We start from the raw sequence: 26,419 nt of genomic DNA, 5'->3' as shown, positions 1-26,419 counted from the left end.
TATATATATATATTGAAACCATGTTATGCTATGCACTATCACTGGACATACTGCTTACTTGACTTATGGTTAGCAGGCAGTTATAAACACCCTGAACAATGAGAGGAAGCTACAAAAAGTTAAGTGGAAGGAAGAGTGTGGTAGAATAAAAGGTGAAGGACTTTAAAGCAAAAAAAAAAAACCTCAAGATATTCTCTGCTCTGAATTATTGAAAGAAATAATTTAACAAGTATTTACCAACACTCATCTGCATGCTGTGATGTTAGGTTTGCCTTTCTGACTGAAAACACACGGAAAAGTCATCAAATTTAAATCCTTCTTAATAAATAAAGCCGTTGACAAATCACTCCAAATCTTCTCATAAACACCGACAAGCTTTTACTGCAAATGTCAAATGGTATTGAAATGGTTTATATTTGATGAGGTCTAATTATTTGAGGTTAGAAGGCCTCCTTACAATCACCCTAATCATCACTCCTCCACAGACTCAAGCCAGTACTCTGGCTTAGCCACTCCACAATTTTTAATATTGTTTCCAGACAGCAATAACAAAAACTGCCAGGGGTATGAAAAATGGTAGTTAGAGTTCAGCACAAACAACACAAAAAGCTCATACCCTGATCAGCAGGCATCTTGGAGCGCCTTGCTCCAGGACACATCAACATGCGGCGGGGAAGAAGCTGGTATAGAACCCCCAAGTTTCCAATTCTAGGATAAGTACTCTTCCCACTGAGTCACAGCAACTCAAAGTCTGGAGGCAAAATACGCTGTACCATAAAGAAGCTACATTTCTTTTAAATTTTATTTTTCATTGCATTCACTCAATAATGAATTGAATGAATTTATTATCCCCTCAATTTTGGAAAGTATTTCTTAAAGAAATCCTACAAACTAAAATGCTATGTTGTGTCTTTTGCAGCTCCGGAACAAGGAGGAGAGACAGGAGAAAAGTTTTTCGAGCGAGTGAGTCAGTCTTCTCTGGAAGCTCTTTTATTACTGAACCCATAAAAACACTCACCTGCTCACAGATCACTGAAAATATCTAGTTTCAATATTTGCCCCAAACTCTGCATCCACTCTTTATGCTTTTTAATAGAGGCGATAATTGCACCCTTTCAAATGCAAATGTGCCTTTGTGTTCTCGGAACGGAGCAGTCTTCTGTCTGCGTGACCGTGTGTAGGTGTGTTCCCTCGTTACGCATACAATGAGAGTGTCTGCTTTGCTTCTCGTGTAATCTCTCACAGGTAATGAGAGAAACTAGCACTCAGGTGAAATGGCCATCCAAACTAAAGATTGGAGCCAAGTCAAAGAAAGGTGCCAAAGTCTTTATGCTCTATTCAAACAAGAGATTTCTTTTTCCTGTCACGCTCTTTGCTCCTCCACTCTAATCACTGTTGCACTGTTTTACTGCATTACGTGCAAATTTGTGAGAACAGTTTGTGATTCCCAACCAGACCCCCACGTGAAGGTGGAAGGGAAGAGAACCGACGTTACGGAAGCCAAGAAGAAGATACTGGAAGTGCTGGAAACCAAGGTAACAGCTGTCAACAATGATCTGATCAATGCAGAGATGAGGCACAACATTATGACCACTTGCCTTATAGTGCTGTTTTGCAGCAAAACAGACAGCCATCACTCTTCAGAGGATAGGCTTAACTAAATCTCTGAAGGCGTGCTGTGGTGATTAATAGTGAAATATATCAGATTGATTCAACATAGTACTGTCATCTGTTATAGCACTAATATGCTCCACATTTAGGTAAGTGGTCCGTATCAAAATAAAATCTGCCTGGATAGAGTGACCCAAGTTTTCAATGCCCAAAGCATCACAATGAATTCTTCCCATATTCCCTCTTGGTGCCACGGGTTCCCCAGGTAAAAGAGATACATGCACCCAGTCATCCATGAGATGTAAAAGAAAATTTGATTCATTAGACTTGGCAGCCTTGCTTTATTGCTCCTTGATTTAGTTTTATTGCTCATTTGCTAATTTTGGGATCACAGCACAGCCTCCCAGACTGATCTGCAGCCATGCAATAAACTGTGGTGCATTGTGCATTTTGACACCTTTCAATCAGAAGGACCATTAACTTCTTCAGTCATTTTAGCCACGGTAGCTTGTCTGTTGGATCAGACCAAATGGTTTTATTCGCTTGATGCCTAATTTATCCCACTCTAGCAGGTGTCACGAGAAAGAGATAATCAGTGATATTTACTTAAATCATCGGAGATCATGACGTTATGCGAGAATGGTGGCAAATGCATTAAAGTTTCTTTGTTTCAAAAGTGAAATTTCCTAACTTTCTGCTTCAAAGTGAGTATGCAGTCCCTGGATTGTGTGAATAACAGGTGAACAAGGTGACTCTGAAGATGGACGTGGCGTTCACAGAGCATTCCCATGTCATTGGGAAAGGAGGTGGGAACATAAAGAGGGTGATGGAAGTCACATGCTGTCACATCCACTTCCCCGACTCCAATCGTCACAACGCTGCAGGAGAGAAGAGCAATCAGGTTTGAAAGACAGCATCTACTGTCCTGTTCAATAAGTCGGAGTATAACTGGAACGCTCATTTATTTCAGTCGACTCACTAAGTACATTATACAGATTAAGCACACATGGACTGATGCTTTCAAACCTTTGCATATTTTAGTTGTGATGTTTTTATGCTTAACATGTTTAATATTACTTTATTATTTTATATACATTATTCATTAATTAACTTTTTTAAATACAAATATGCAGGCTTAATGAAAAGCATGTTGATTAAGGGTTGAAATTTTCTAAAGCTACTTTTATTCTGACAAAAGACCCATCAGATCAAATAGTTTTACTGATTTATTGACAGCGCTAAGACCCTCCCCTTGGCTCTGATTGGTAGTTTCTGACCGAGCGTGTATGACTACAGATGACAGAAGAAAAACAGGGAGGAGGCAGAAGAGCCTGATTTTTTTTTCACAGATTGTCAGTCACAACATAGCAATATTTTTAGAATATAGTTAAATACTGCTGCTTTAACTATATTCGTCTGAATTGAACTGAATTTAGTTTCGTCTGCTGGTTTTATTTTTTCCAGGTTTCTATCGCTGGCCCCATAGAAGGGGTAGAGGCAGCCAGGAGGAGGATAAGAGTGAGTAGTCAATCTGAGCTGGGACTTTATCTCAGCACTCACTTCTTCCCTGCTGTCAGATGCGTGGATCAATACTGGGATCAATGGGATGACAAGAACAAATAATTCTGCCTATTTGTCAAAATGTCAACCTTTTCTGCAGTCCGTCTTGAGTTTACACCCATCTTTTCTTTGACTTCATCACACTGTAGGACCTTCAGCCTCTCTCTCTGACCTTTGACCTGCCAGTCAGCCTGGTACCCCAGGCTCTGCCAGATGCAGGCTCCCCACTCATCCAACAGGTGGCGCAGACTTTGGGGGTCAGTGTGGGTTTCAGGGCTGTGCTGCCACTGCCTCAAGCCCAGACAGCCTTTTACGGAAGCTCCTGCACGGTTTGGGGACTGCAAGGCAACGCAGCTGCTGTCAAGGTTACTTTCACCTAGACCGCTCAAATATTTTACAAATCTTGTGTCTGTCCATATTGTAATTTTGGCGTACATGTATTGTCGCCTGACAGAAGGCGACGTGCATCCTGATGGAGCTCCTGCTTGGGTCAGAGGCCTCAGGGGGGATCGTGAGCAGCCAGCTGGATGTCACTGCTCAGCAGCATCTCTTCCTGCTGGGACAAAATGGTGCAAACTTTCTAAGTGTTATGCACAAGACCCAGACCCAGATCATCCTACCAGACCTTAGTGCCCCTCAGAGTCCCCCCTCATTGCTCATTCAGGGCAGCCCTGACGGAGTGTGTCTCGCTCGGCAACAGCTCATGGTACACACGCTTTTTGTTGTTTCGGTCGCACGTTGCTTCTGATACTGCCACCAGAAAAGTCGCAGCTGTTTTTGTGTTTCGCTTTTTTTCTATCTGTTACATGCGCACTCATGAAGGATTGCCTGCCAGTGTGTTTGATGTTTGACATTCGGGAAGATGGGGAGGGAGGCCCTTCCAAAGTGGCTCAGATGATCCAAAACCTCGGAGTCTTCATTAGCGTCAAGCCCAAAGCGAAACAGACAGGCAAGGTGAGTGACATCCAAATAAATATGACACCATTACAAATAATAAAATGAAATAATTCAGTTTTTATTTTCTTAGCTCTCAGCTCCATCTGTTTAAATCTTAATTCAGTCTAGGACAAGACTGTTATACTGTGCTCATTTCAAAGAGATATTTATTTGAAATTTATTTCTTTATTTTTTTTATTTTTTGAAAAATCCCATCTGTTTAAATTCAGGTGTAAATTAATTCACCGCATTAAATCCATCTGCTGCAGCGGGCAGAATACTGATGAGGGAAAAATCTGTGTTGATGTATATTTATCAGTCGGTGGTGGTGAAGGGTCTGGAAAGGAACATCTCCTGCATTTATGAAGCCCGCCGTCTGCTCCTAGGACTCGATTCCTCTGAGACTGCGAAGATAACTACAGTGAACCCTGACCTCATGTCACCCGGTGGCAGACTGGCAAACTACTGGCTCGACATGTTGCTGCAGCAGCTTGCTCTCTCTGAACAGGGTATGTTTATGTGAATATGAGTGGATGTCCAGCCATCTGAACTTAGCTTCAGCTGTAAATGATTATAACTTCAGAAACCAGTGGGTTACTCACAGGCACAAAACAGGAAAAAAAAAAAAAAAGTGGTGCCTTGAAGAAGTTTCTTATTGCTTATTTGCGTCCCATTTTACTATTGGCTTGTAAAAAGCAGTGGAAGAAAATATTGAAGTTCACCACAGGTGATTAATAATACTGATTCCAAAATTTAAATTGGAGCTTCAGATTAGCTCTAATTTATAGGGCAGTTTTGCAATTTTTAAGGAATTTTGACGGCATTTTGGTCATTTGGTGTTTCTGGTTGTGGGTGAGTTGGTGGGAGGTTACAAACTGGCTTTGCCAGGTCATCGTTCATGCAAAAACCACCACTGTTCAATCAAATAAGGTCTGCTGCAGAGCTAACTTATGTGACAGAAACAAAATAAAACAACATAAGGAATAAGACACAGATTTAATAAAGAACTGGGACAACCAGTGAAAATGTGAATGACATAGCTGTGTTATCTTGACTTCAAAAACTTGGGTGAAAATGTTGAACAGTATGGATGCATAAATGGATACTGCGATTTGACTACTGTGGACTAATTACAATAACTAAGTTTGATTTAATGACTAAATGAATCTCATTCGGAGAGAAAACATTCTTTCCCAGGAAGTCTGAGGCTGAGTTAATTGAAGTTTTGCACCTGCAAACGTGTCCATCTAGAACAGAAATCCCTCACTAAGGAGTTCTGTGTGCACTGGCACAGCTTGGCCACTCTGAAATAATGCACTATGCATGTTTCTCACCTTCCTGATCAGGCTCTGCACCTGTTCAAACCACAGAGGTGCTGACTGGAACGAAATCCCACCTGTCAGCACCACCAGGCCTCACTTCTCCAACAGACGAGGGCAAGACAGGGCCGAAGGGAACAGAGAGTCGGCAACTGGAAAAGGTGAGTCGCTATTTGTGTTAAAAAAAGACTTCAAGGGTGAAAACTGACCGAAAGGTCTCTACAGAATAAAAAACATATTCTTAACCTTTCCTGTAGATCCTTGAAAGTGAGAATCAGTCTGACCAATCCGAGGAGGAGAGCATTGAGGTTGTGAGGATGTCACCATCTGAGGTGCGCAAAGCAGGAAACAACAACAACATCAGCAGGGTGGGTGTGAATGGTAGGAGGGGGAGTCTCCAAGGTCCAGAAATCAGCAAAACACACAGCCAGGGCAGACGGCACTCCACAGGGCAGGCGCTGACATACAGGTGAGCCCTCAGCAGCAGCACACCAGCATCTATTTCATTTATCCTCAGTGTTTTCATAACCAAGATTTAAAAAGTGGAAATCTAATTAGTATTTTAAAAAAAGTCATAAATGATAGATTATCTGGTCAACCTTGTGAAAATCAAGATGTTTCCAGATGGACGATGACTCATCACTGAAAGGTTTTATTTTACCAAGTGCAGCATGATTAGCATAGGCACACATATTGTAGGTCTGCTTTTCTTCAGCCCAGGGGGGATCTGAATGTTTTGGATGGTAGATGGAGGAAAATACAGAACAGTACAGGTGGGAGAGGTTTACTTTATAGCTGGACCTTGACATCCATCTAGATGATTTGTGAAGGTCATCTAGTTTGCCTTCACTAGATTTCCTTTAGGGATTCCAGAGTGAAGGTTGGAAAAAAAAAACAGCCCAACACTTGAAATTTTTATTTGCAAAAAAAACAAACAAACAAACAAAAAAAAAAAAAAAACAAAAAAAAAACTTGTATCATCTTCCTTCCACTTCACAACTTTGTATTGGTCAATCACAAAGAGTCCCAGTCAGATCCTTTCAGGTTCCACTTGAACCTCTTGACAAAGCAGTATGTATGAATGTGCAATACACACAAATGATCAACCATCAGATGTTCCATGAATTTTCACTCATGTCTGTGCATGTGTGTGTGTGTGTGTGTGTGTGTGTGTGTCCTGAACGTGTCAGGTTGGTGAACGCAGAGACAGAGCGAGGGTGGAGTGAGCGAAGGAACAGCCTGAGGAGAGATGCTCCTCGGGCTCAAAATGTTCACGCTGACTCATCTAAGGCTGGGGTGAGGAAAAGCAGAAACTGCAGCCTTTTTTCCAACACCAACAACTCATGAGTAACACTCTGTGGACCAACAATCAAATTCCCCTTAGCCCTGTGGCACAGAAGATGAAAGAGAAGAGACTTCTTATGCCTACAGACGTTGATGAGATAAACTGAAAAAAGCAGGAACACGCTGCTATGCCGTTTGTTGGTCTTCACATTCTTGATCAGCTTGGAATTTGATTTGAGAATTGATTTTCGTGTTTGTTTCCTTCCACTCCTGTTTGTAATCTCTCTCAAATGTTACAGTGCAGTAAGCTAACAAGTGTACCGCCACAGCAGCAGGAAGTTTCATGCCAGTGCTTATTTCTCCAGCAAATTAGGTTCCTGCTGTCTATCCTCAGCAAGCAAAGAGGAAAAATCAATTTCATGGATTATTTACCTATTTTATTTGCCGTTTGTGCTTTGTAGGATTATGACTATGAGAAGAAGAAACTGATGGCAACAAGAGGTTTGTGCTTTCAAACTATTTTTACTTTGATTTTGCAGAAATATTTTTGCAGCTAGACAGTTTTAATATTTGGCGTACAGTTAAAAAGATTGTGCCGGCGACATATAAGTGAGAAGGAACTTTTGAGATCTAAAAATAAGGCAAAATTATTTGGAAATTCAGCAGTTCATATTAGCGATGAGCACAATTAGTGTAGAATGTTTTGCAGTTTGATGGAAGAGTTACAATTAAAAGATATCAACAGCAGAAGACTTGTCCATCCAGCCATATGTGAGCCAGAAAACGGTACCACACACTATGAATGAACACATAAACAAGGCCTCAATGAGTAAGCTAATGCTAGCTCCAAGTCATTAAATGTATTTGGATCTTGTGTTCCCCAAGACAAAAATGCCAAAAACAATGGCAAACTGTTTATGTGTTAAAACTATTCAAAACATTCAGTATGATAAATGTCCTCAATGAGCTAAAAGCTAGCACACAGTAGCAGAAAACACCATACTGCTATCAAAACAATGGCTAAGACATCATCACAACACTCAATAAATTTATGTCTAAAATAAAATGTGTTATTTGTAGCTCACCACCTAGCTGTGTCTGTCATTTCCATAGACAGAATTGGCCTCTCAATCAGATTAAAGTCTTTCAAGAAATTCGTTTTGGTACTGGCTAGTTGCTGAAACACTCATCCATGAAAGGGCTTCGTGCAAACAAAGAGGGCTTTTCCATCTAATGTGGGTACAACTCTAAGAAAAATAAAATTTAACCAGGCATTTTGAAGAGGTTCTGATGTTGGGGAGCACTAAATTACACTTGTCTGCACTCCTGAGACTCCAAGTGCACAACAAAATATATTTAACGGCTAAATGTGTGGATTTTGTGATATGCCCTCTATAATATAAACTTGTTTCATCGTATGGTTTGATGCACAAATATTGTTCTGTGCATTGTTTTGAATTATATATTATGATTAGGGAAGAAAACAGTATTTATTTAGTTCATTTCAGAACGTAATGGAAGTAACATACCGATATTCTAAGCAGAGGGAGTGATTTCATAGAGGAAGTTCATTTCAGAGTTGCTTACTGCCAGGACAACTGATATAGAGGACCTGTTTATAGGCTGCAGTGCCAGAGTTATAATAGAGAGGTATTGGCACTCCTGCTTAATTCACACGAGCTGGATACACAACACAGACACCACACACATGGACCCAATCATGCTAGCATATACACACATCCATATATACCAGTAAGGAGATGCATTGCCCCATCCGTCATGCTGAAGGAGAGATCCAGACGCGATCTGCAGCCAAATGGTACCAATTCCCTCTGTGTTGTTTTATGGGAATATGAATTAGCAGTTTGAATGGGCCATCTGCCTCACAGTCATTAGGAACATCCATGCTGGTGTATGAATGGGGCATTTAGTCACACTGATGCGAGTGTGCACATACAAATACTGTTCCAACGGTTATAATCATGTTCATCTTTCACTTTGTGTGAAGTGATGATGCAATTTCTGAACCAGATTCACATGTGGAAGAAACCCACTGTTTGTCACAGGCAATTTTGGCAGAAACTAAAAGGGCTGAATTTAGTTAATTTTGAAAAGAATATATTTTTTCATAGTAAATATGTATATTTATAATATTAATTAGTATTATTTCTCTACAGCAGCAGTTTTCTTCAAATGTTGCATTCAATTCTCCTATTAACATTGCAATATTTTAAATTCATCATACGATAAGCTACATCTGGAGACAAGCAGTAAATTAGCATAGGTCTGCTTTGTTTCGTCTTTGACTTAGTGGCCTTAATTTTCCTTCCTGCATTTTGTGTTGTGTTGGGTTAACAGCCATGCAGAGGAAACCTGTGGTCACGGAGGTTCGGACACCCACAGACACCTGGAGTGGGCTCGGATTTTCCAAGTCTATGCCAGCTGAAGCTATCAAGGACCTCCGTAGCATCAGCCGACGCAGCTACAAATCTTACCTGAGTCCTAACACCAATCAGCAGCAGGTGCAAAAAGAGATAGAAGCTAACTTTATATGAATGCAAATATATCATTAAAAAGATATACTGGCAAATGCTTATATTTGTGGTAATGCTGGTCAATAATGGATCTTAATTTTAGACCTTATCAACCAAGTTCCCACAAGTCCGTATCATAATACTACTATAAGATCTGTAAGGCTGTATCATAATTCTTCCAGAGAAGGACTAATGAATGGCAAATCCATATCTTAATACAGGCACTACAGCAAAAACAAAACATAAAAATATCACCAAATGTTGTATGTACAGTAGTCATGACAGTTTAGCTCATCATTCAGCTTTTCTACTCTGAAAGAGCAGTATGTTATGCTTCACACTAACTGGCTGCTTTCTTAGTGCCTGTATGTTAATTTCCATCCATATAGTCCATGCAAAAATACAAATCCAGCATGAAAAGCATTTTTTTTTATGGCTGTTTAATAAAAAGTGAAGTTTATATCACTTAAAGTTAAGTAACACAGATAAAACCAGCTTGGTGTACTATCAGGAAATGTTGCTGATTTAGTTACTGTTTTTTGCCTGTGCGGTAACACTTTATTTGAAGGGGCGGGGGGATGAATAAGGCTGTCATGACACTTTCATAAACATGACATAACACCTGTCATGAACATGAATAAGTCTTCATGAATGAAGAAATCATTACTGATATAAATTTGTTATAAAAGTATTACTGATTGCACTTTAAAAATTAGGTAACTTTATGTTATTAAAGGTAAAGTTTAAACAGTAATGATTTATTGGTTAATGTCAAGTTGTCATAACAAAGACATTTTGAATAATGTCAACTTTGTATTAAACGTTATATAATTTACCGAATGACGCTTTATGACAGTCATAAATATTCATGAAGGCTTATTGATGTTCCTGACATGTGTTATGTCATGTTTATGAAAGTGTCATGACAGTCTTATTCACCCCCCTTCAAGTAAAGTGTTACCGCCTGTGCTCCAGAGGTAGTTTTCTTTGCTAGTTTCACTCCACTGCAGCCTCCATTGTTGCCATCGCCCTGTAACAGTGTGAAGCATTTATCTCTCAGCGTGAGTAAGCTCTGCCAGTTTGGATGCTCAATTACGTGGAATCTGATATCATCACAGCCAGCTCAGCATTTTATTTCCAACCTGTTTACCTGACTTGTTTTACCTAATCTTCCTGGGATTGTTTTACGTTACAGATGCCAGCTCTTTATGGGCGCCCAGTTTCTAGCAAGGAGGAGGCATCCTTACTTGAAATAATAACAATGAAGCCTACATACATTTCTAAACTACTAATGAGGACTTTACATATGCTCCTTATGGAAACCAACCAATTGAAATGATCTGTACCAGTTATTTTATATCCCACCAGAATTACTAAGGAACATTAAACATTAGTTGGCACTTATTTCTATATGTGAATCAAATGTGTGCAATAAATCTGTTTTTAAAGTTAATCATAGTTGTATGTTATTTTTTAAAATAAAGCAAGAAAAAAAATAAACAGGATTATACAATTTTTCAAAATGATTAAAACATTGGATTGGATGCAGCCTTTTGATTGAGTTGAACATTGAACTTGTTCGGTAACATTTTCTGTGACAGGCCAGCCAATGAGAGCTGACTGCTTTTAAACTGGATCCGTTGCCATTTTTGAAAATTCTGTCTGGTTTGTGAAAATTCACCACCATTTGATCTGTAAATTGAAAACAAAAAGGGCAGAAACAGGAGGCACGTCCCGTTAATGTCAATGTTTCTTTTCATAGTCTTGGGCTACCGAGAAGGGGAAAATGTGCCTTGGTAGCGACTCTGAGAACTGGAGGGACAGACGCGGATCCGCGTCCCAGATCGTCTCCTCGTCTTCCCCCTCTTCCTCGTCTCCATCCTCCCCCTCCACGCCTCCACCTGGCTTCCCTTCCTTTTCTGTGTTTTCATCCTCACTCAACAGATGCAGAAGTGACAAGTCATGTAAGTTACACTTGCTTTTAAAGTTCAGGCAAATTCTGCTGGCTCTTAAACTCCACTTTTGACATCTAGGCGAAAACTCTGCTGGCGGATGTTTCTTCGAAGGCGCATACTCTGCGAGGAGGGAGTCAACCTGCAGTCAGCGAAGCCCCTCCCCCCTCGTGACGGATGACTTACCTGAGCTGCTCAGCGAACTTGGGCTAATCAAATACATCGACCTGTTTGAACAACAGGAGGTAAGGCACATGCAGAGAGTTACAACGAGAATCGCATTTCACACTGAGCTCATTAGCACTTACAACACAGCTCGCTGGTCGAGAGGTTCTGCAGAGAGTGACAGAGACGCGCACACTCATTATTGACCTCTGGCTTAAACCTTATGAATTTTCAACGACCATCATGATCTAAGCTTCTGTTATTCACACAGATTGACTACCAGACATTTCTCACGCTGTCTGATGAGGACCTGAAAGAAATAGGGATCTCCACTTTTGGAGCCAGACGTAAGATGATGTTAGCTATCTCAGGTAGGGAACTGCTGGAGCTGGCAGTTAACAGATGCTTCTCTTTGGTTCATTTTTGAGAAAGTTTTGTTTCCTCTCCCAGATCTGAACAAGAGCAAAACGAGTCTGTCGGACGCACAACCAGTGAAGCCCGGCTACCTGGAAGGCGGCGCGAGTGGTAGACTTCCACGCATCTTGGATCTGGATGTTGCAGTTCACAGTAACCGCTGGTGAGAGGAAGCGCCGAGTGGATCTGAGCTTTTAAATACATCGCAATGTAGCCAGAGGAAAAAATGTCCTCACTGCTGTTCATTTACAAGAAACTGAGAAGCGAGACACATCCTGTACACATTTACATCCAGTGTAAACATATATGTCAAGAACAATATTCCAAAGCTTCAAAAGCAGGGACTTCACAAAAGCCTTTTGTATGTTTGGGGTGTTATTTTTACCCATTTTTTGTGTGCGGCTGCAAATTGATATTTCCAAAAGGAAATTATGTTAGTGATTAGGAAAATCCTTGAGTTAAAGCTTATGAGTCAATGCAATGCATGTTTTACTGAAGCATATCCATACAAAAAAACTATTGCATATTAAAGGCAAAGTTTAGCTTCATTTATTTGTTTGGCATTCATGTTAAATAATGAGCGTTTTGAGGGGGCTTAGAAGTGAAAGCATGCCACTAGAGGGCAGTGGTGTCCCGCTGTCTTAATGTTTGTGCTGTATGAAAAATTATGGATTTGTTTTTTCACATTGGTATCAGCTTTACAATCCCAGGTGGATAAGGTGTTAATTTTAAAATGTACTTCGGCAACAATGAGAACAAAAACAGGCGGGAAAAAAAACAAACAAAAAAAATCTGAAACCTCAGTTACTCCAAGTTCAGCTGATTTAATTTTAATTTATCATTAGTTATTTATCAACATACTACTGGACCCACGTTTGCTCTTATAAAACTTGTGTAATTTGCAAATTTTATTACTTTTTCTTGGATTTTTATGGACCCTCTGCTTGCAGGCACAAGGAGGTCTTGGCCTGCTCGGATGCTTCACAGGCTGGCTGGTTCAGTGGCAGCCAAGCATGAAACACAGAGAGAGAGAGAGAGAGTGACAGGAAGTGTTGGGCTGTGACAGATTAGGTAGAGATGATCCCTACTTATTACAATGTCTCTGCCAATTACATAGGCAGGCTTTAAAGCACCGATCCACAAATCTGGTCCTTGGGCTCTAGAGAACTGCTGGATTTTTATCCTGCCGGATAGTTAATTGCGTTCCCCTGAGGTCACAGGTCTAAATCAGTCTGTGATCGCACAGCTAGAATGAAAACTACCAAGGGGAAAAAAATGAGCAGTGCTTTGAACCCCAACAAGTGAGCCACTTGGACATTTCACTTGAGAAGTGGCAATCTGGGAACGTGACAAGGCTGCATGGTGGAAATGCAAAGCATCGCCCCTGAGCAGAAGAGTCGCAGCTTCTCTTCGGTTTTACTCAGGTCAGGTTTGTTACTCAAAAAAAAGAACATATTTCATGTTTTTTTTAGGTTATGTGATCTTTCCAGACATTTTTTTTTCCTTTGGTAGGAGAAGGTTACATAACATAAATTTTCACACAGCCTAAATGTGCCATAACTTTCACACATTTTTGTCTACATAAAGTTTTCTTAAAGGGTCTAAAAGTTTGAAACACACTGAACTATTATTTTACACACAACAATGTGTTCTGCATAATATATAAAAAAAGAATATTATAAATGATACGTCTAATAAAGATGTAGATGCTCATTTGGGTGAAACAATAAAGGATAGATTCCCAAAGGACCCAAATGTAGGACAACTTTGGGTGAGATTCATTAAACTGAAAAGAGTGGACTTCTCCTTAGCTACCAAAACGGTATTATCTATTCAAAACACTTTCTCTCACCAGGTAATTAGACAAATCTGGTGCATAGTCTCCACTTCAAGGGAAAGAGCAAGAAGTTGAGAGTCAGAGCATACCCCAAAGTTCATGCACTGGTCTTGAGAGAAGTTTTGAGCAGATCGACATCCGTACCATTTAGACGACTGCTTTCAGACGTGAGGAACCGTAATGTTTTAGAGGTCTTAATTTATGCCACAATCTAATGGTAATCAGGAGAAGAAGAAATAGATTTTTTTTTTAGGTAAACCTTTGCTTTTTTCATAAAGAAAATCTGTCAGTGTCTGTTGCTTTGTTCTTCCTTTGAGTAAACTTTGTGAGAACCCATCAATGCTTTGAGTGACTGTCATTGTCACTTTAATAGCTGTAAGGAGGATGTAAAAGCTCAAGGCTCATTGATTAACCCCTTAAAGCCATAGAAACCACTGATGTTTGTTATATCTTCTTGGAAATTTCTGAATGACTTGTTGCTTCGTAGCTCAAACAGCTACAAACAAGGGAAATGATGGCTGTAGGTTGGAGATGACCTTTGTGAGAATTGAAGGTATTTATAGCTTCCCTCTCATATGTAAGTGTAGCTGAGTGTTGATGTTCATGGAACAACGTGACTGAAACCGTAGGTCTCGACTTCTTTCTCTTCAAGGGACATATTGCCAACAAAGTTATCACATGAGCTCATATTCAAGCTAAAGACTTCACAATAATTGGTTTTGTTTGTCGTGGCTGAAGGAGGTTGATATCCGATATCCTTTTTTAGGCTTCGACTGAATGCCTGACAACCTTGTTTAGATTTTTAAAAAATGTTACAAATACCTGAATATCAGACAGAAATAATTATACCTGGGTTATAACTGAGCTACAAGCCCATCATGATTAAGTGGAAATGTTTAAAAAAATAATAATTCTAGACTTTGTCCTCCTTAAAGTGCAAATCTACTTAAAAGAACAATAACTAATAAAGGAATTAGACCAACTCCCATTAAAACTAACAGCACTGTCAAAGCATCACCTGTCTCCATAGGTTTTGGGATTGTGTGGAGGATCCACCCAGCATGTGGTGCCATTTGTGGACAATAACGAAGGAGCTAATAGAGAAATGAAACAGAGCAACGAAGCACCCTGAGGATGAAACAAAACCACATATTCCCCTCACTGTGATGAAGATGGAACTCACTCCAGGAAAGTGAGGAGAGCAGGAAGAGAAAATAGAAACTGTAATAAGAGCGTGAGAATGAATGTGTGTGTCAGAGTATGTGTGAGAACAACAGGAGGAATATGAACACTGCGACAGATGTGTTGCCGAAACAAATTAGATACCAAATAATCAAAAAAAGGTGATTGTAGGAGTGTAGAATATGTGAATGTCATCAAATTACTTCTTGCTGTAACAATTTTTTACTGAAACCATCAATGACTTCAGGATGTAGATTCTAGCAGCTACAGGGTTTTTAATTAAAATGAAATTTTATGTTACAAATGTCTGGACAGAAATCTACTTTTAAATGAAAGAAGAATAAAATGCTCGTCTAAAGCAATGTCCTGAAGTAGTGACTTGAGGACATTGCAACTTAAGTTAACAATAAATTTACACAAACAGAAACAAAGATTGCTGCTTTTTGTCATAATTTGAGAAACTAACAAAAATGTAGCTGCAGCACTGGAAAATATGAATACAGCTCGAGATAGTAATCTTTATTTCTGTTCTTGTAATTGTTCACCATCTGTTTATCGATTTTGGACATGATGCAACCATTTATGAAAGTAAATAGTACAGTGACTGTGTTTAGTAGTTTTCAATATGGATAAGTTGTTAATGATGTTAACTAGCTGAAAACCTATTGATTTAATAGAATAAACCTTTATGCAGCCAGGTGGATATTTAAGACCAAGGATTTCCCGACTCAATCAAATTCTAAACCCAAAGTTTTAGCTTTGGGTCCCCAACAAGGTTTTAGGAAATTGTCCCAAACTAAACTCAATCAGTGATACTACTGTTGTTAGACTATTGTCTTTGATAACTTTTGTGACACTCCTTGCAGGACCTATGTGCATGGCTTGCAAAAAAAAAAAAAAAAAAAGTTCTATGAAAAGTCTAAGTGTTGGTGAAAAAACAAATAAATTGGCACATTATCAATATAAAAATGTCAAGTGTCTAAAGAAAATTTTAGTGAGTTTTGTATGTAATCAGTTAAAAGCTATAAGGTCTGAATTTGTCTGCAGCCTCAGCAGCAAAAGTATTAATATTTGGGGAAAAAAGCCTGACTTTAAATCTGGATCTATTTGTGTGGACTCTGAGATTTCCCAGTGGCTTCACAGCGTTTTCTCCGCTTCCTCCCAGAATCTCAAAAATTTTATATTTTTACTTTTTCCATCACATGGTTAGTTTCACTTTTTCCTTCAAGTATATAAGGAGATCAAACCAAACAGCTGACGAGAATCTTAATTGGAAAGTTCTACTAAGTTGATAAACAAACAGCTATATATTCACGAAGTCTGGAGTCACAAGCGGAATAGGTAAGGTCACTGAGTTGATGCACCCTTTGTGCATCGACTATGTGAAGCAAATTACTAATTCAGTCTGGCAGTGTCTGCCGAGGACTGCTGACTCAGCCTTTCCGTGCCAAAAGATTCAGTTGTCCTTTTAGCCTCCGATTGTTGGTATGATGTTTTCTTCAAAGTGCTGAGCATGGCGTTTTCGGTGCAGCGAGGTCAGCTGTCCCATTAGCCAATGACATTACAAAAACACTCATTAAGCCTCCATGTTCTTTTTGGTCGCTGCCGACTTTGTCATTCTCCTCTGTCAAAGAGGCGCGTGATAAGAGTGTTTTATTTCGCTACCATTTATCTCTGGCTCTAAAAGGGGGATGCTGCTTTCTCAAGGCTAGAAAAGGTCAGAGCTGATAGAGGGCTTTGATTGTTCGACTGCAGAGAAATCCAGGCATTAGAAAAAGGAAAAGGGACAAGAAAGGGGGAATTTGTGTGAATGTTTTTGTGGTTTTAAAGTGAGCCGGGGGACGTGTTTTTAATTCGTGATTTTCTCATGACTTTGGACATAGCATACGAGCCAAGATGTTGAAAAGAAGAGACATGTGGACATTGACACGTTAGGTTCAAAAGACACTCAAGGTGTCACTTTACTTAAATTTTAAAATAAATAAAAATTTACGCAGTTGATTTCAATTCACTGAACATATCCAATGTTGGGAGGCAGAGCGGACTCTTGTCTCCGCTGGATGTCATATGTCCTCCCAGCTCAGGAGCAGCTACCTCATCCAGTGTCCATGCACAGTCAAAAGGCCTCAGCAGACCTACGGACCACTTAGCAAAATACGGGCCGGCCGAGGCATGCAGATTTGCACTCCTCGCCCGCTATCTCTCTGCAATACAATTTTCTACCTCCTGAGATTGGGAGAAGAACTGAAAGGACACTAGACAGCATCAACATAGCAACAGCAACATATTGTAGCAGCCAAAATAGGCATCACTTTCAGTTTGAGATGCATAGAGCTGGACCTGGCCAGGTAAATCTCTCTTTTACAGGTACAAGATGAGAAACATGCAACAACAACAACAATACATCATTAATCTCATTGTTTCCTGGGCTCTCCGAACACATAAAAAAAAAAAAAAAAAAAAAAAATTACAATCCTCCAAAAAATTAACAGAGGAGTGGAGCGGGTTGGTACCGGTGGGGCATCTTGGAGCTTTAAACTGTGGCAGCAATTTGCAGAAAACACCGGAGGGAGCCCAGCGGTGGAACACAGAACACAAAAATGAGTTGAGAACAAACAACAGGGAAAAGAATCCACAATCAAGCCTTCCTGGAGGAAACATATTTACATCCAATATATCAGCTAATGTGCCCGGGCTTACAGACTTTCCAGAGACACCGATACTCACATCAATAGGAGAGAAAGAGGATGGGAACAGAGCAAAAGACAAAAAAAAAGTATCTATAGTTGAAGGGTTTACAAATTGGAGGGCTTTTTTTAGGAGGAGTAAAAGCAAGGATGTGGACGGAATTGGGCAAATTTCTAACAGGATCTTGACAGTTTTGTTTAAAACGTTTTAAATTCTGTTTTTTATTTATCTGAGAAATGAGTGGAGTTTGAGGAATAAAAAGTTTGAAAGAGGTTCAGTGAAGAGAAGGATTGGATAAAATGCAGGGATTACAAGAGCAGGTTCAGAGTCAAATGATGGGCCGCTGACAAGGCAGCCAGAGGAGGAGATGTTGGAATGGCTTCAGATCTGTGCTGAGTTAACAGAGTTCTCTGGTCAGCTGATGGCAAAGGTAAAATGACGTAGTGGAGCTACCAGATATAACCAGTTTCATCGTCCTTGTCCTCATCCTCGTCTTCGTCGTCCTCGATAGTTCCGCGGGGGTGGATCCGGCCCCGCCTTTTCTTCTGCCTGCTACGTTCACTGTGTGATGGCTCCTCCTCCTGGTCATCGAGAAGAATGACGGCACCGCCGCTACCAAAGTCCCCTGATGTCTCTGGGTCCTCATCTGTGAAGAGATTCCCAATAAACAAAGACGAGTACAAGTCAAGAACAACTACATGGCAGATTCAAAAAGTAAGTCACATTTTAGTTCTTTATATTTTGCTTAGAAGAAGACCAGAGTTTCTTGTAATATTTTAAAATAGTCTTCATCGATGGTTCCTCAGGCTTACGTAATGTATTTAAACGCTTTTCTTTGGACTGGTTTTTCTTTCATTTTCCACTACTTGGTGAGCTGTAGACTAGCCAGATTTTCTAAAGAATATTTAAAAGTTAAATTATTTCATAAGGGGTGTCATACTTCAAGTATTTATTATATATATTCATGTACTGTACGTACAGTGCTTGGAGACAGAACTCACAACATAACCTTTGATCCTAGGTTGTATCAAAACTTTCTGAGAAACTGAATTTTGTCTTCATTGGCTGTAAACTTAATAAAATTAACAAATACAATGATGTGTATCACTGATACACATCACTTTTCTGGATTAAATTACCTCAATAAATCTACTTTTCTGTGATCTCATTACAAACAGCAGTAGTTCTTCGGAAATCTCCTTGGTTTTGTGGAAAAATAGTTTTATCTTTGTTTGACCTCTGAAGAAAATTGTATCTAAAAATAACTTTTTAGATACAACTGAAGAAATGGGAAGAAATTATTGCATATTTGAAACAGTCTGCTAGCTGAAAAATGATTAAATATTAAACTGGTTATTTCCTAAGATGTGCTATGTGCAGACAAAACTTTGGTTCAATAATTGGGTAGTTAAACTTGTTTTGCCTGAATGATTCAGAAATCAGATTTAAAGAGTATTGAATTAAAAAAAAAACGCTTTAACTAAAAATGGTCCAAAACTGAAATGAATAAGCAGCAGAAATTTAAATTAGAAAGGAGCTTCAGAAAGCCTTGAGAACCACTGATCCAGAGCACATTAAATGTCTGGCTTCTTAGAAGCAAAAAAAAAAAAAAATATATATATATATATATATTAACTGAGAGATGACTGTAGTTTTGCACAGTATGTCATTTCCCACTGATGTTCCAAAATTAGGTTCCTCACAGGTTGGGATGTACAGGCGCACACTCCCATTGTTTCCACCTCATCATTTCTTGTATTTAAGCCAAATGAGTGGAGAGCTGCGAGACTTGCTGTATGCATTGGGGAATGGGAGAACTCCAAAGCTGCAATAGCCTGAAGCCATTCAGGCTGAGTCTGATGAGCTTGTTACACCACAGACAAAAGGAGTTCTGTTGTCTGTGTTTGTCTATGTGTGCATCTGTGTGTGTTCTGTGACTGGATAAACACCTTATCAATATTGGAAGCTGCAATTACTGGCTTAATCTAGGCTGGCATTCGACTGAGCTGTAATGTGTTCTTCTGAGTCCACCGTTTGATTGGTAATCGCTATGTCTGCCTGAATTTTTGCTTGCTAATTCTTCTTTTTTTTTTACACAGTAAAATCACTCTGGAATTGATTTATACCAAAGTGTGTTTTTTTTTTTTTAACTGCTTTTTTTGAGTCCCTGCTGCTGGCATGAAAAGTGTGGTTTTAAAATGTAAAAACATTTTCCTATTTATATTTCAGTCTCATTACTCTCCTCCACAGTGTGACTCCGTTGCTGTTCCTAAATCACATTTCTAAGACTTTCTTTTTCACATTGCTATCCCCTGTGAGTGACAAATATTTCTATTTGACTTGCAAGATGAAAGTGGGAAAAGATTTAAGAAGTAGATGAAATGGGACATCGCAGAAACTGTGCGAGTGGCTCTAGAGGAACGGCCGATATGACAACTGAAGTCTAGACAGAGGTGAGAAATAAGTACAGAGTGAGAGTCTCGCAGAATAAAGCAGCAAAGCAAACCTACAGTAGCTGCTTTTTATGTATTGTTTGACTTTGAGACACATCACAGTCCATTCTCTATACTAGAAAAAGCACCTGCCTTTCTTTAAATATAAACTCATTCAACTGCTTTCCTCCAGGTCGAACTAAATATTCCCATGCAGCAATAGATCTAAACAAAACAACGTCGTTTCTACATGAGCTTGCTTAGGTGAAAAGTTCCTGCAAGATTATTTTTTGTTTTCCCATCCGTACAAACTCTGCAATCTCAGTCAACTTAAACCTTAACTTGTAAAGGGGAATATTACATTTTTAATAGCAGCAAAAATCTAATATCTACTGTGGATCTCGAAACTTCATACATCCCAAGTCCATTACCAGAAGACACCAGTACCACCTGCCTGCCTCAGAGCGACGTTTCAAATTGAACAGCTTCTTGTGCCTTTTTTTCCATTCCTATTTTCCAATCTGTACATTTGCGGAGATCCAGCCAGGTTTGTGTTAGGTGTGGTAACCCAGCTCCAATTAAAGTAAATGCCTTCACTTCCTGTTCTGTCGTGGCAGTTTTGGTGCTAAAATCTAACAGAACAAAATTAGAAGAGCTTCATTTTTCCAGACTTAGTTTTAGATACTAGAGCTCAGAATTACATCATACAATTATTCTGTTTAGGTTTAATTAGATGTTTAGATAAAGTGTCAGTTTGTGTTGATTAATAAGAAAGAGAAACATACAGGAATGACGCGTCTTATGTAACAACACTCTCCTGGAAATTTGGAATAATTTCAGAAAACCTTGTGTTGATTTTTGATAGCTTTTCGAGGCATATTGGTATCTAACCATTATTATAGTTCAAAGTTGTAATGCAAAAGGAGATGGACAGACGGATCTTGTGTTTCCACCTGAATCTGACCATCAACACAAAAACAAACAGAGACTGAGTCAGGAAGACCACCAATCATGCAGTCGTTCTGCTTCAGAAAGATTACTAGTGTGCACATGTTAGTGTAATACATAGTTTATTAGTAATGGTTTTACCGCAGTTAGGGTTGCCCTGTTTTCTGGACCCAGCGATCTCGTTGCCATATTTGTCCACACACCAACACTGGCCGGTGCTGCCATGACACTGGGTTGGTTTATAGTATCCCTCCTCAGTGCAGCGAGGAATGTAGGAGCCTACAAGTATTTAAAAAGGAAGGAAACAAGAAAAGGTAAAAAAAAAAAAAACAACAACCAAAAAACCCAGAAGACAAATTCGAAAGAAAATAAAGTTAAGGAAGGAAAAGAGAAAAGATTAAGAACATTAAGTTTGTGAGGATGGAACATGCTGTATAATTTGATTGCTGCTAGGGGAGAGGGTACTGCGTTTTCGTCTGGAAGTAGGAACTAAAGTTCTTGTGTATTCACAGGGGGAGTTTAACAATCAATTACTCCTGTGAAGGTTGCAGGACAACAACCATACATCCTGCTTAAGTGGACACAGTCACTCTCAATAACACAGACACAAACACGCATCCACACTCACTCTTTCGCAATCACACACCGGTTCTCTGTTACCTTCATTTGACCGAGTCGCTGCTTATTTTTTCCAAGTCCTTTCACTGTGAGCAAGAACAATATAAAAATCTACCCAATTCTAACAGTGGCATTTAAACAAAAATGCTTGCTGACATGCTTTTAAAATCCATCAGTGATTTTTTTTTTTATTTAAAAGATAGGAATATGTTTTTTGTTCAAGTGCATATGTGTGTGTTTTAATGAAGGACATCAAAAGTTGGATGATGGCTATCATTTTTTTTTTGACACTGACCTATGAGGCTCTTTCTTCGGCTCTGATTCTGGATCCTGCTTTTCTCAGTCTGACAAGGAAGTCCTGCAGTGAGAGAGGATGCAAGATGGCTTCATTAAACCAATTCACAACAAAACTGAAAACAGATCATCAGATGCAACGCACCTTCTTTGTCACTCCTTTTATTTTGTTTCTATTATCATCCCAAACTTCCTCTTCCCTATCCTGCTACTTTAGTCAAACTCAGTGGCAGAGACAGAAACTTTTAATAAGGGTGGCCAGGCTGGAACTGTTGCTTTATTAAAAGACATAAAACAAGATGTATAGTGTAATTTTTTTTTCTGAGGACAACATTCTGCCTAGGAACTAGTCTTAACGCCTTTAGCTGAAATATCTCCAGTGACACTCTTATGTTCTGCTTTAGGTCTAAATTGTCACAGATGCTTCCACAGTTTCCCAATCCTCATATACACTTTCCTGTGCTCATCAGTTCCTGGGGGATGGTATGATGATGGCCAGGTCACTTCAAGCTCTCCGTTTCACTACTGGTTTGAGGTTATTTTTCTGGAGTGCTTCATTTGGTTTATTGCAAACACATCCTCTGGTTCTGGTGTCCAAATGCTTCTATTCTACATTGATCTTTCCAAACTAAAAAAAAAAAAAGCACTACCTTTGTCTCCGTTTGATCTGGCAAAACTTTATTCTGCTCTTTGTGTTTTTCTTGGAAAAGTTTTCTCCTGGCATAAATCTCATAAAGGTTGTACGTGTTCAGTCTGTTTCTAATTGCTTAGTTATGCTTTTTTTTATATATATAACAGCAGCAAGAGCTTGAATAAATGTGGAGGTGTTCTCATTTATTCCTCACCAGGTTTTTCATTTCTACAAGGAAACTACAGATTATGAGGAAACATTGTGGTGCAGATGTGACACTTAGTGAAGTGGCGTTGTGTTTGAAATGACCAGGAAAAGGGCAAGAAAATCGATATAATGAAATTATTTTTCTATTTACAAAAAAATTAAGGCTGCAAAAGCATCACAATTTCCTTCACTTTATAATGAGGTTTTCCAAGTAGGAAGCAATATATCAACATTTGAACATTCTGGTTTGAAACTAGTCTGACTGGTGGAAAGTGTTTTTTTTTTTATTCACTCTTCAGAGCAGTTTCACTTTGATTCCTTTATGTGTGTGAGCTTTTCAAGTCAACATATTATCGCTCCCCTCATTTACCTTCAGGCTTCTGGAAACAGTAGCACCACTCGTTGTTGGACAGCTTGCCATCCTTAAATGAGTCGCAGGAGTTGAACAGAGGCTTCATGCACAGCTCATACTTGTCTAAATAGATGGCATTCAGCTCCGACTGGTCCAGCAGCAGGTCAAAGTTCATGTCGAGCTTGTTGAACATCCAGCCCAGTGAGTCCTTACAAATGGGTAATATGCTGGTGTCAAAATCTGGAGGAGGAAGAGGAAACAAAAGAATTAACTATCGGCAGTACTAAACCATGTCTGGATCATTTCTTTTTACAAGCAGCAAAGCCGAAAGCGAGCGTTGACAGTGACGGGGCTGAGATGTGTTAAGACATGCTGACATAAGAGGGAACACAGCAGGGTCACTGTCAGCATCAACATCATCTCTGGCGTGTTGAAGGGGCCTCCATGTGCGTGCGTGCGTGCGTGCGTGCGTGTGTGTGTGTGTGTGCTTGTCAGAAATAGGTGATGCATTTAGGCACAAAGAGAGAGAGAAAAAAAAATATCACAGAGGGGAAGGAAAGCGCTCACGTCCAGCGGTGGAGTCAAAACTGTCAGAGGATTTGAGGTCTCTGTTGGCGTCGAGGTGTAGGACTCCAAACCAGTCCTTCAGTCTGGCAGCCAGACTGTGGAGCTCTGCGTCTGAGCAGCCTGCACACAAAACGACATAAAAGCACCAAATAATGAGAAGGAATGCAGTCACTCTTGCTGCTGCTATCACTGCAGAAAATAACTTATCGTTACTCACTACTTATCAGAAATTCACTTTATGAATGTTTTCCTTCTTTTGTTTATTCTCCCCGAGCAAACACAGAGGGCTGATAACACACACTAAGCTTCTGCTATCTCCCGACTGTTAGACACACAAATTCGGCAGCTATTTTGTTGTTTGCTTGTCTGCATTTATTTCCACCCATTTGGAGTTGAACCCCCCTGATCAAATAAATGATTTCACGGGAAACCCAGTTGAACACAGACATAACACTGATTTATTTGAAATTCGTTTCCTCTCGGCTCAAAAACCCCCAAAACAAAACAAAAAACAAATGGCAATCTTTCAGTGGCGGTTGCATTTCTGTAGATAAATGCGTGTCTGTACATTTATCCTAGATCTCACTTCTCCGTGCAACCGAAAAGAAAGCTGCGGCAGCAGGGCCATGCATGTTGATGTTTCTGTTCATCATTCTACCCACACGGAGCGCCAGCAGAACCATGTATTTAATGACATCTCTGATAACAAAATATAAACAAACAAACAAAAAAAAAAACCTCTGGTTGTTTCAGTTAGACTGACAACGTCTGCCTACAAATCAAGCAGAGTCTGCCTTGTTTTTCCTCCTCTGTCTTCTTTCTCCTTATAGTGCGTGTGATTGACAGATTTTTTTCGCCTCGTTCTTTTTTTTTTCTTTTTAGAGCTTGATAGATGAGTCCAAAGGGCAGACTCATTCTCCAGCTGGAACAGAGCCTGCCAGTCTAATCTCTGAAAGTTTGTCATGCAGTACAGTGCAAAGGGGAAAGATGGGTCGGGATCTGAGTTTTCTATGAAAACCTTTGATACACACTGAAGGTTTATTTTCATATGGATGGCTTTTGTCACTTGTTTTACAATTCAGAACATCTGTACTCGTCCCACACGAGTCGATACTTTCTTTCTTTCTTTCTTTTTATGCTGCACTTACAGCTGCAAGTTTTTTGTGGTGTGACTCTTTTATTCACAATTAGCGATTAAAGGTTTTGACCATCGTCTTTGCAAACAAGCTTAATGCAAATCCAATCTGGTCCTCTTTTAACTTTCTATAAAAAAAAAGGAAATAAAACCGCATGCATCTTTTCCTCCTACTTAACAGTCACACTTTCCCTTGTATTGGTCTATCAACTAAATTTCCAATAACATGCATTAATGTTTATGGTTGAAATGTTATAATGTGGAATACTGTTAGAAAAAGTTTAGATGTATGAACACTTTTTTTGCGAGACACCCTACATATGAGGTTCATGCATACTGTTGACACACAAAGACCAAAAGAACAGAATCAAAACGTCTTCAGAAGGACATCAAAGATAACAACAGCACACAAACATGCCAAGGAAACATAAAAAAAGTTATACTAAGAACTTTACTCATGTATATGGATTTTCTTTTCCTGTTGGGTCCTACTTCTCGTCTTATTTTTAAGTCGTGCCCTGCATATTCACACACGGAGACACACACTGTATTTCTCAGTAATAGTTTGAGCCTCTGCGCGACAGTCTCCATAAAACAGCGAATGCCCGAGGTAACAGACAGGAGCTGCATCAGAGGACAGATAACATTTATCTCCCAGGCGCTCAGAGTGACATTACCTCTGGAATTACAAGGTGGGCTCTCTGTGCATGTGCAAGTTTGAGTATTATAATCCTTCAAGAACATCCAGATAAAATTTCCTATTTCAGAGCTTATGTCTTTATGTATCAATGTATTTACTTCCATTTAAGGGTTTTTGTTTGTTTGTTTGTTTGTTTTTATCTCCACATCATTACATCAAAACCAGTTTGTATTTCTAGTTCTTCATTTTTTAAGGCCTGCTAAATCCCCTCTTGTGAATGTTCCTATTTTCTTTCCTACTTTTTATTTCATCAGTTCTGCAAATTTCATTTATCACACCTGGTGCGTAACCTTATTTCTTTTTTGGACCTAGAAAACCACTTTGATAATTCTCACTCTTGTGTTTCTCTTACCTTCAATTACTTTGAGAGGTTTATTTCCCACTTCTCTTCAGACATCCCCAACTGATGGGAACTTGAGAGTTTCTTCTTTTTAGTCTTTTGAGTAAATTCTCTTGGACTTCAGACTTTGTTCTCCAAGTGTCTGAATATTTTATTCCGGGAAGGTTTGACACTTCAGTCTGTCTTAGAAATAAGCTTTAAAAGTTCCCCCCCTTTATTTGATGCTAAACATATTTTTCAGTTAAAATCACTAATGCATCAAGAAAAGTTAATACATTTAATACTTCGTACATCTTAATTTTCTAATTTAAAAAATAATACATTTTCTTTTGGCTGCTTTTTTGTTTTAATTTAAGCCACTTCTCCAAACCATCAGAAACTTAAGTTTTTCCATCTTGCTTAGCAGTTTTACATTTGTTTTATATTTGATTCAAAGAGATATATAGTATGGAAAATAAGTTCCAATGTTTCAAATGATACCATCACTATGTAATTTGTTAAATTGATATGTTACTTAAAGTTATTCCAAGTGTTTCCTGGTTTTACCCATCACAGGAGGCTTCTTGTGCGATACCTTGGTCATGGTAAACATTTCTGTAGGACTAAACTGACTGATACAAATAATTTTACATTATTTCTACCATTATTATGATTTCATCTCACAAAAGCATTATCTGAAACATGACTCTGAATCTAATATGGTGCAGAAAAGC

The 26,419-nt window shown here is 39.2% G+C and overlaps 2 protein-coding genes across 5 annotated transcripts in view; one reads left to right on the top strand and one right to left on the bottom strand.

The window, feature by feature from the left end:
* bicc2 (bicaudal C homolog 2) overlaps positions 1-17,417 on the top strand; it is a 19,582-nt gene extending 2,165 nt beyond the window's left edge. Inside the window, exons 2-20 of one of the 3 annotated variants that reach the window (XM_007548490.2) lie at positions 920-963; positions 1,246-1,315; positions 1,456-1,535; positions 2,351-2,512; positions 3,076-3,129; positions 3,321-3,536; positions 3,626-3,877; positions 3,994-4,125; positions 4,427-4,616; positions 5,454-5,587; positions 5,684-5,895; positions 6,617-6,722; positions 7,172-7,211; positions 9,069-9,232; positions 11,007-11,208; positions 11,278-11,441; positions 11,633-11,732; positions 11,812-11,938; positions 14,643-17,417. In XM_007548490.2, the coding sequence (XP_007548552.1) occupies positions 920-963; positions 1,246-1,315; positions 1,456-1,535; positions 2,351-2,512; positions 3,076-3,129; positions 3,321-3,536; positions 3,626-3,877; positions 3,994-4,125; positions 4,427-4,616; positions 5,454-5,587; positions 5,684-5,895; positions 6,617-6,722; positions 7,172-7,211; positions 9,069-9,232; positions 11,007-11,208; positions 11,278-11,441; positions 11,633-11,732; positions 11,812-11,938; positions 14,643-14,721 (2,528 nt within the window). In that variant the 3' untranslated portion in view covers positions 14,722-17,417. Of the gene's footprint in view, positions 1-919; positions 964-1,245; positions 1,316-1,455; positions 1,536-2,350; positions 2,513-3,075; positions 3,130-3,320; positions 3,537-3,625; positions 3,878-3,993; positions 4,126-4,426; positions 4,617-5,453; positions 5,588-5,683; positions 5,896-6,616; positions 6,723-7,171; positions 7,212-9,068; positions 9,233-11,006; positions 11,209-11,277; positions 11,442-11,632; positions 11,733-11,811; positions 11,939-12,725; positions 13,042-14,642 lie in introns of those variants that run through there. The other 2 variants (XM_016669558.1, XM_016669559.1) reach the window with 2 other exon arrangements.
* The window catches only part of spock1 (SPARC (osteonectin), cwcv and kazal like domains proteoglycan 1), a 116,858-nt gene continuing 107,166 nt past the window's right edge, over positions 16,728-26,419 (bottom strand). For both annotated transcript variants that reach the window (XM_007548214.2, XM_007548215.2), the window contains 5 exons: positions 23,532-23,651; positions 22,983-23,204; positions 21,776-21,838; positions 21,004-21,141; positions 16,728-18,128 (listed from right to left, as the gene is read on the bottom strand). In XM_007548214.2, coding sequence (XP_007548276.1) covers positions 17,932-18,128; positions 21,004-21,141; positions 21,776-21,838; positions 22,983-23,204; positions 23,532-23,651 — 740 coding nt within the window. In that variant the 3' untranslated portion in view covers positions 16,728-17,931. The remainder of the gene's footprint in view (positions 18,129-21,003; positions 21,142-21,775; positions 21,839-22,982; positions 23,205-23,531; positions 23,652-26,419) is intronic.

This window comes from Poecilia formosa, unplaced genomic scaffold (genome assembly GCF_000485575.1).
Source record: "Poecilia formosa unplaced genomic scaffold, Poecilia_formosa-5.1.2 Scaffold26, whole genome shotgun sequence".
Classification (NCBI taxonomy): Eukaryota; Metazoa; Chordata; class Actinopteri; order Cyprinodontiformes; family Poeciliidae; genus Poecilia; species Poecilia formosa.
Note: the sequence above shows the minus strand (reverse complement) of the source record. Positions and strands in the feature narration are given on the sequence as shown.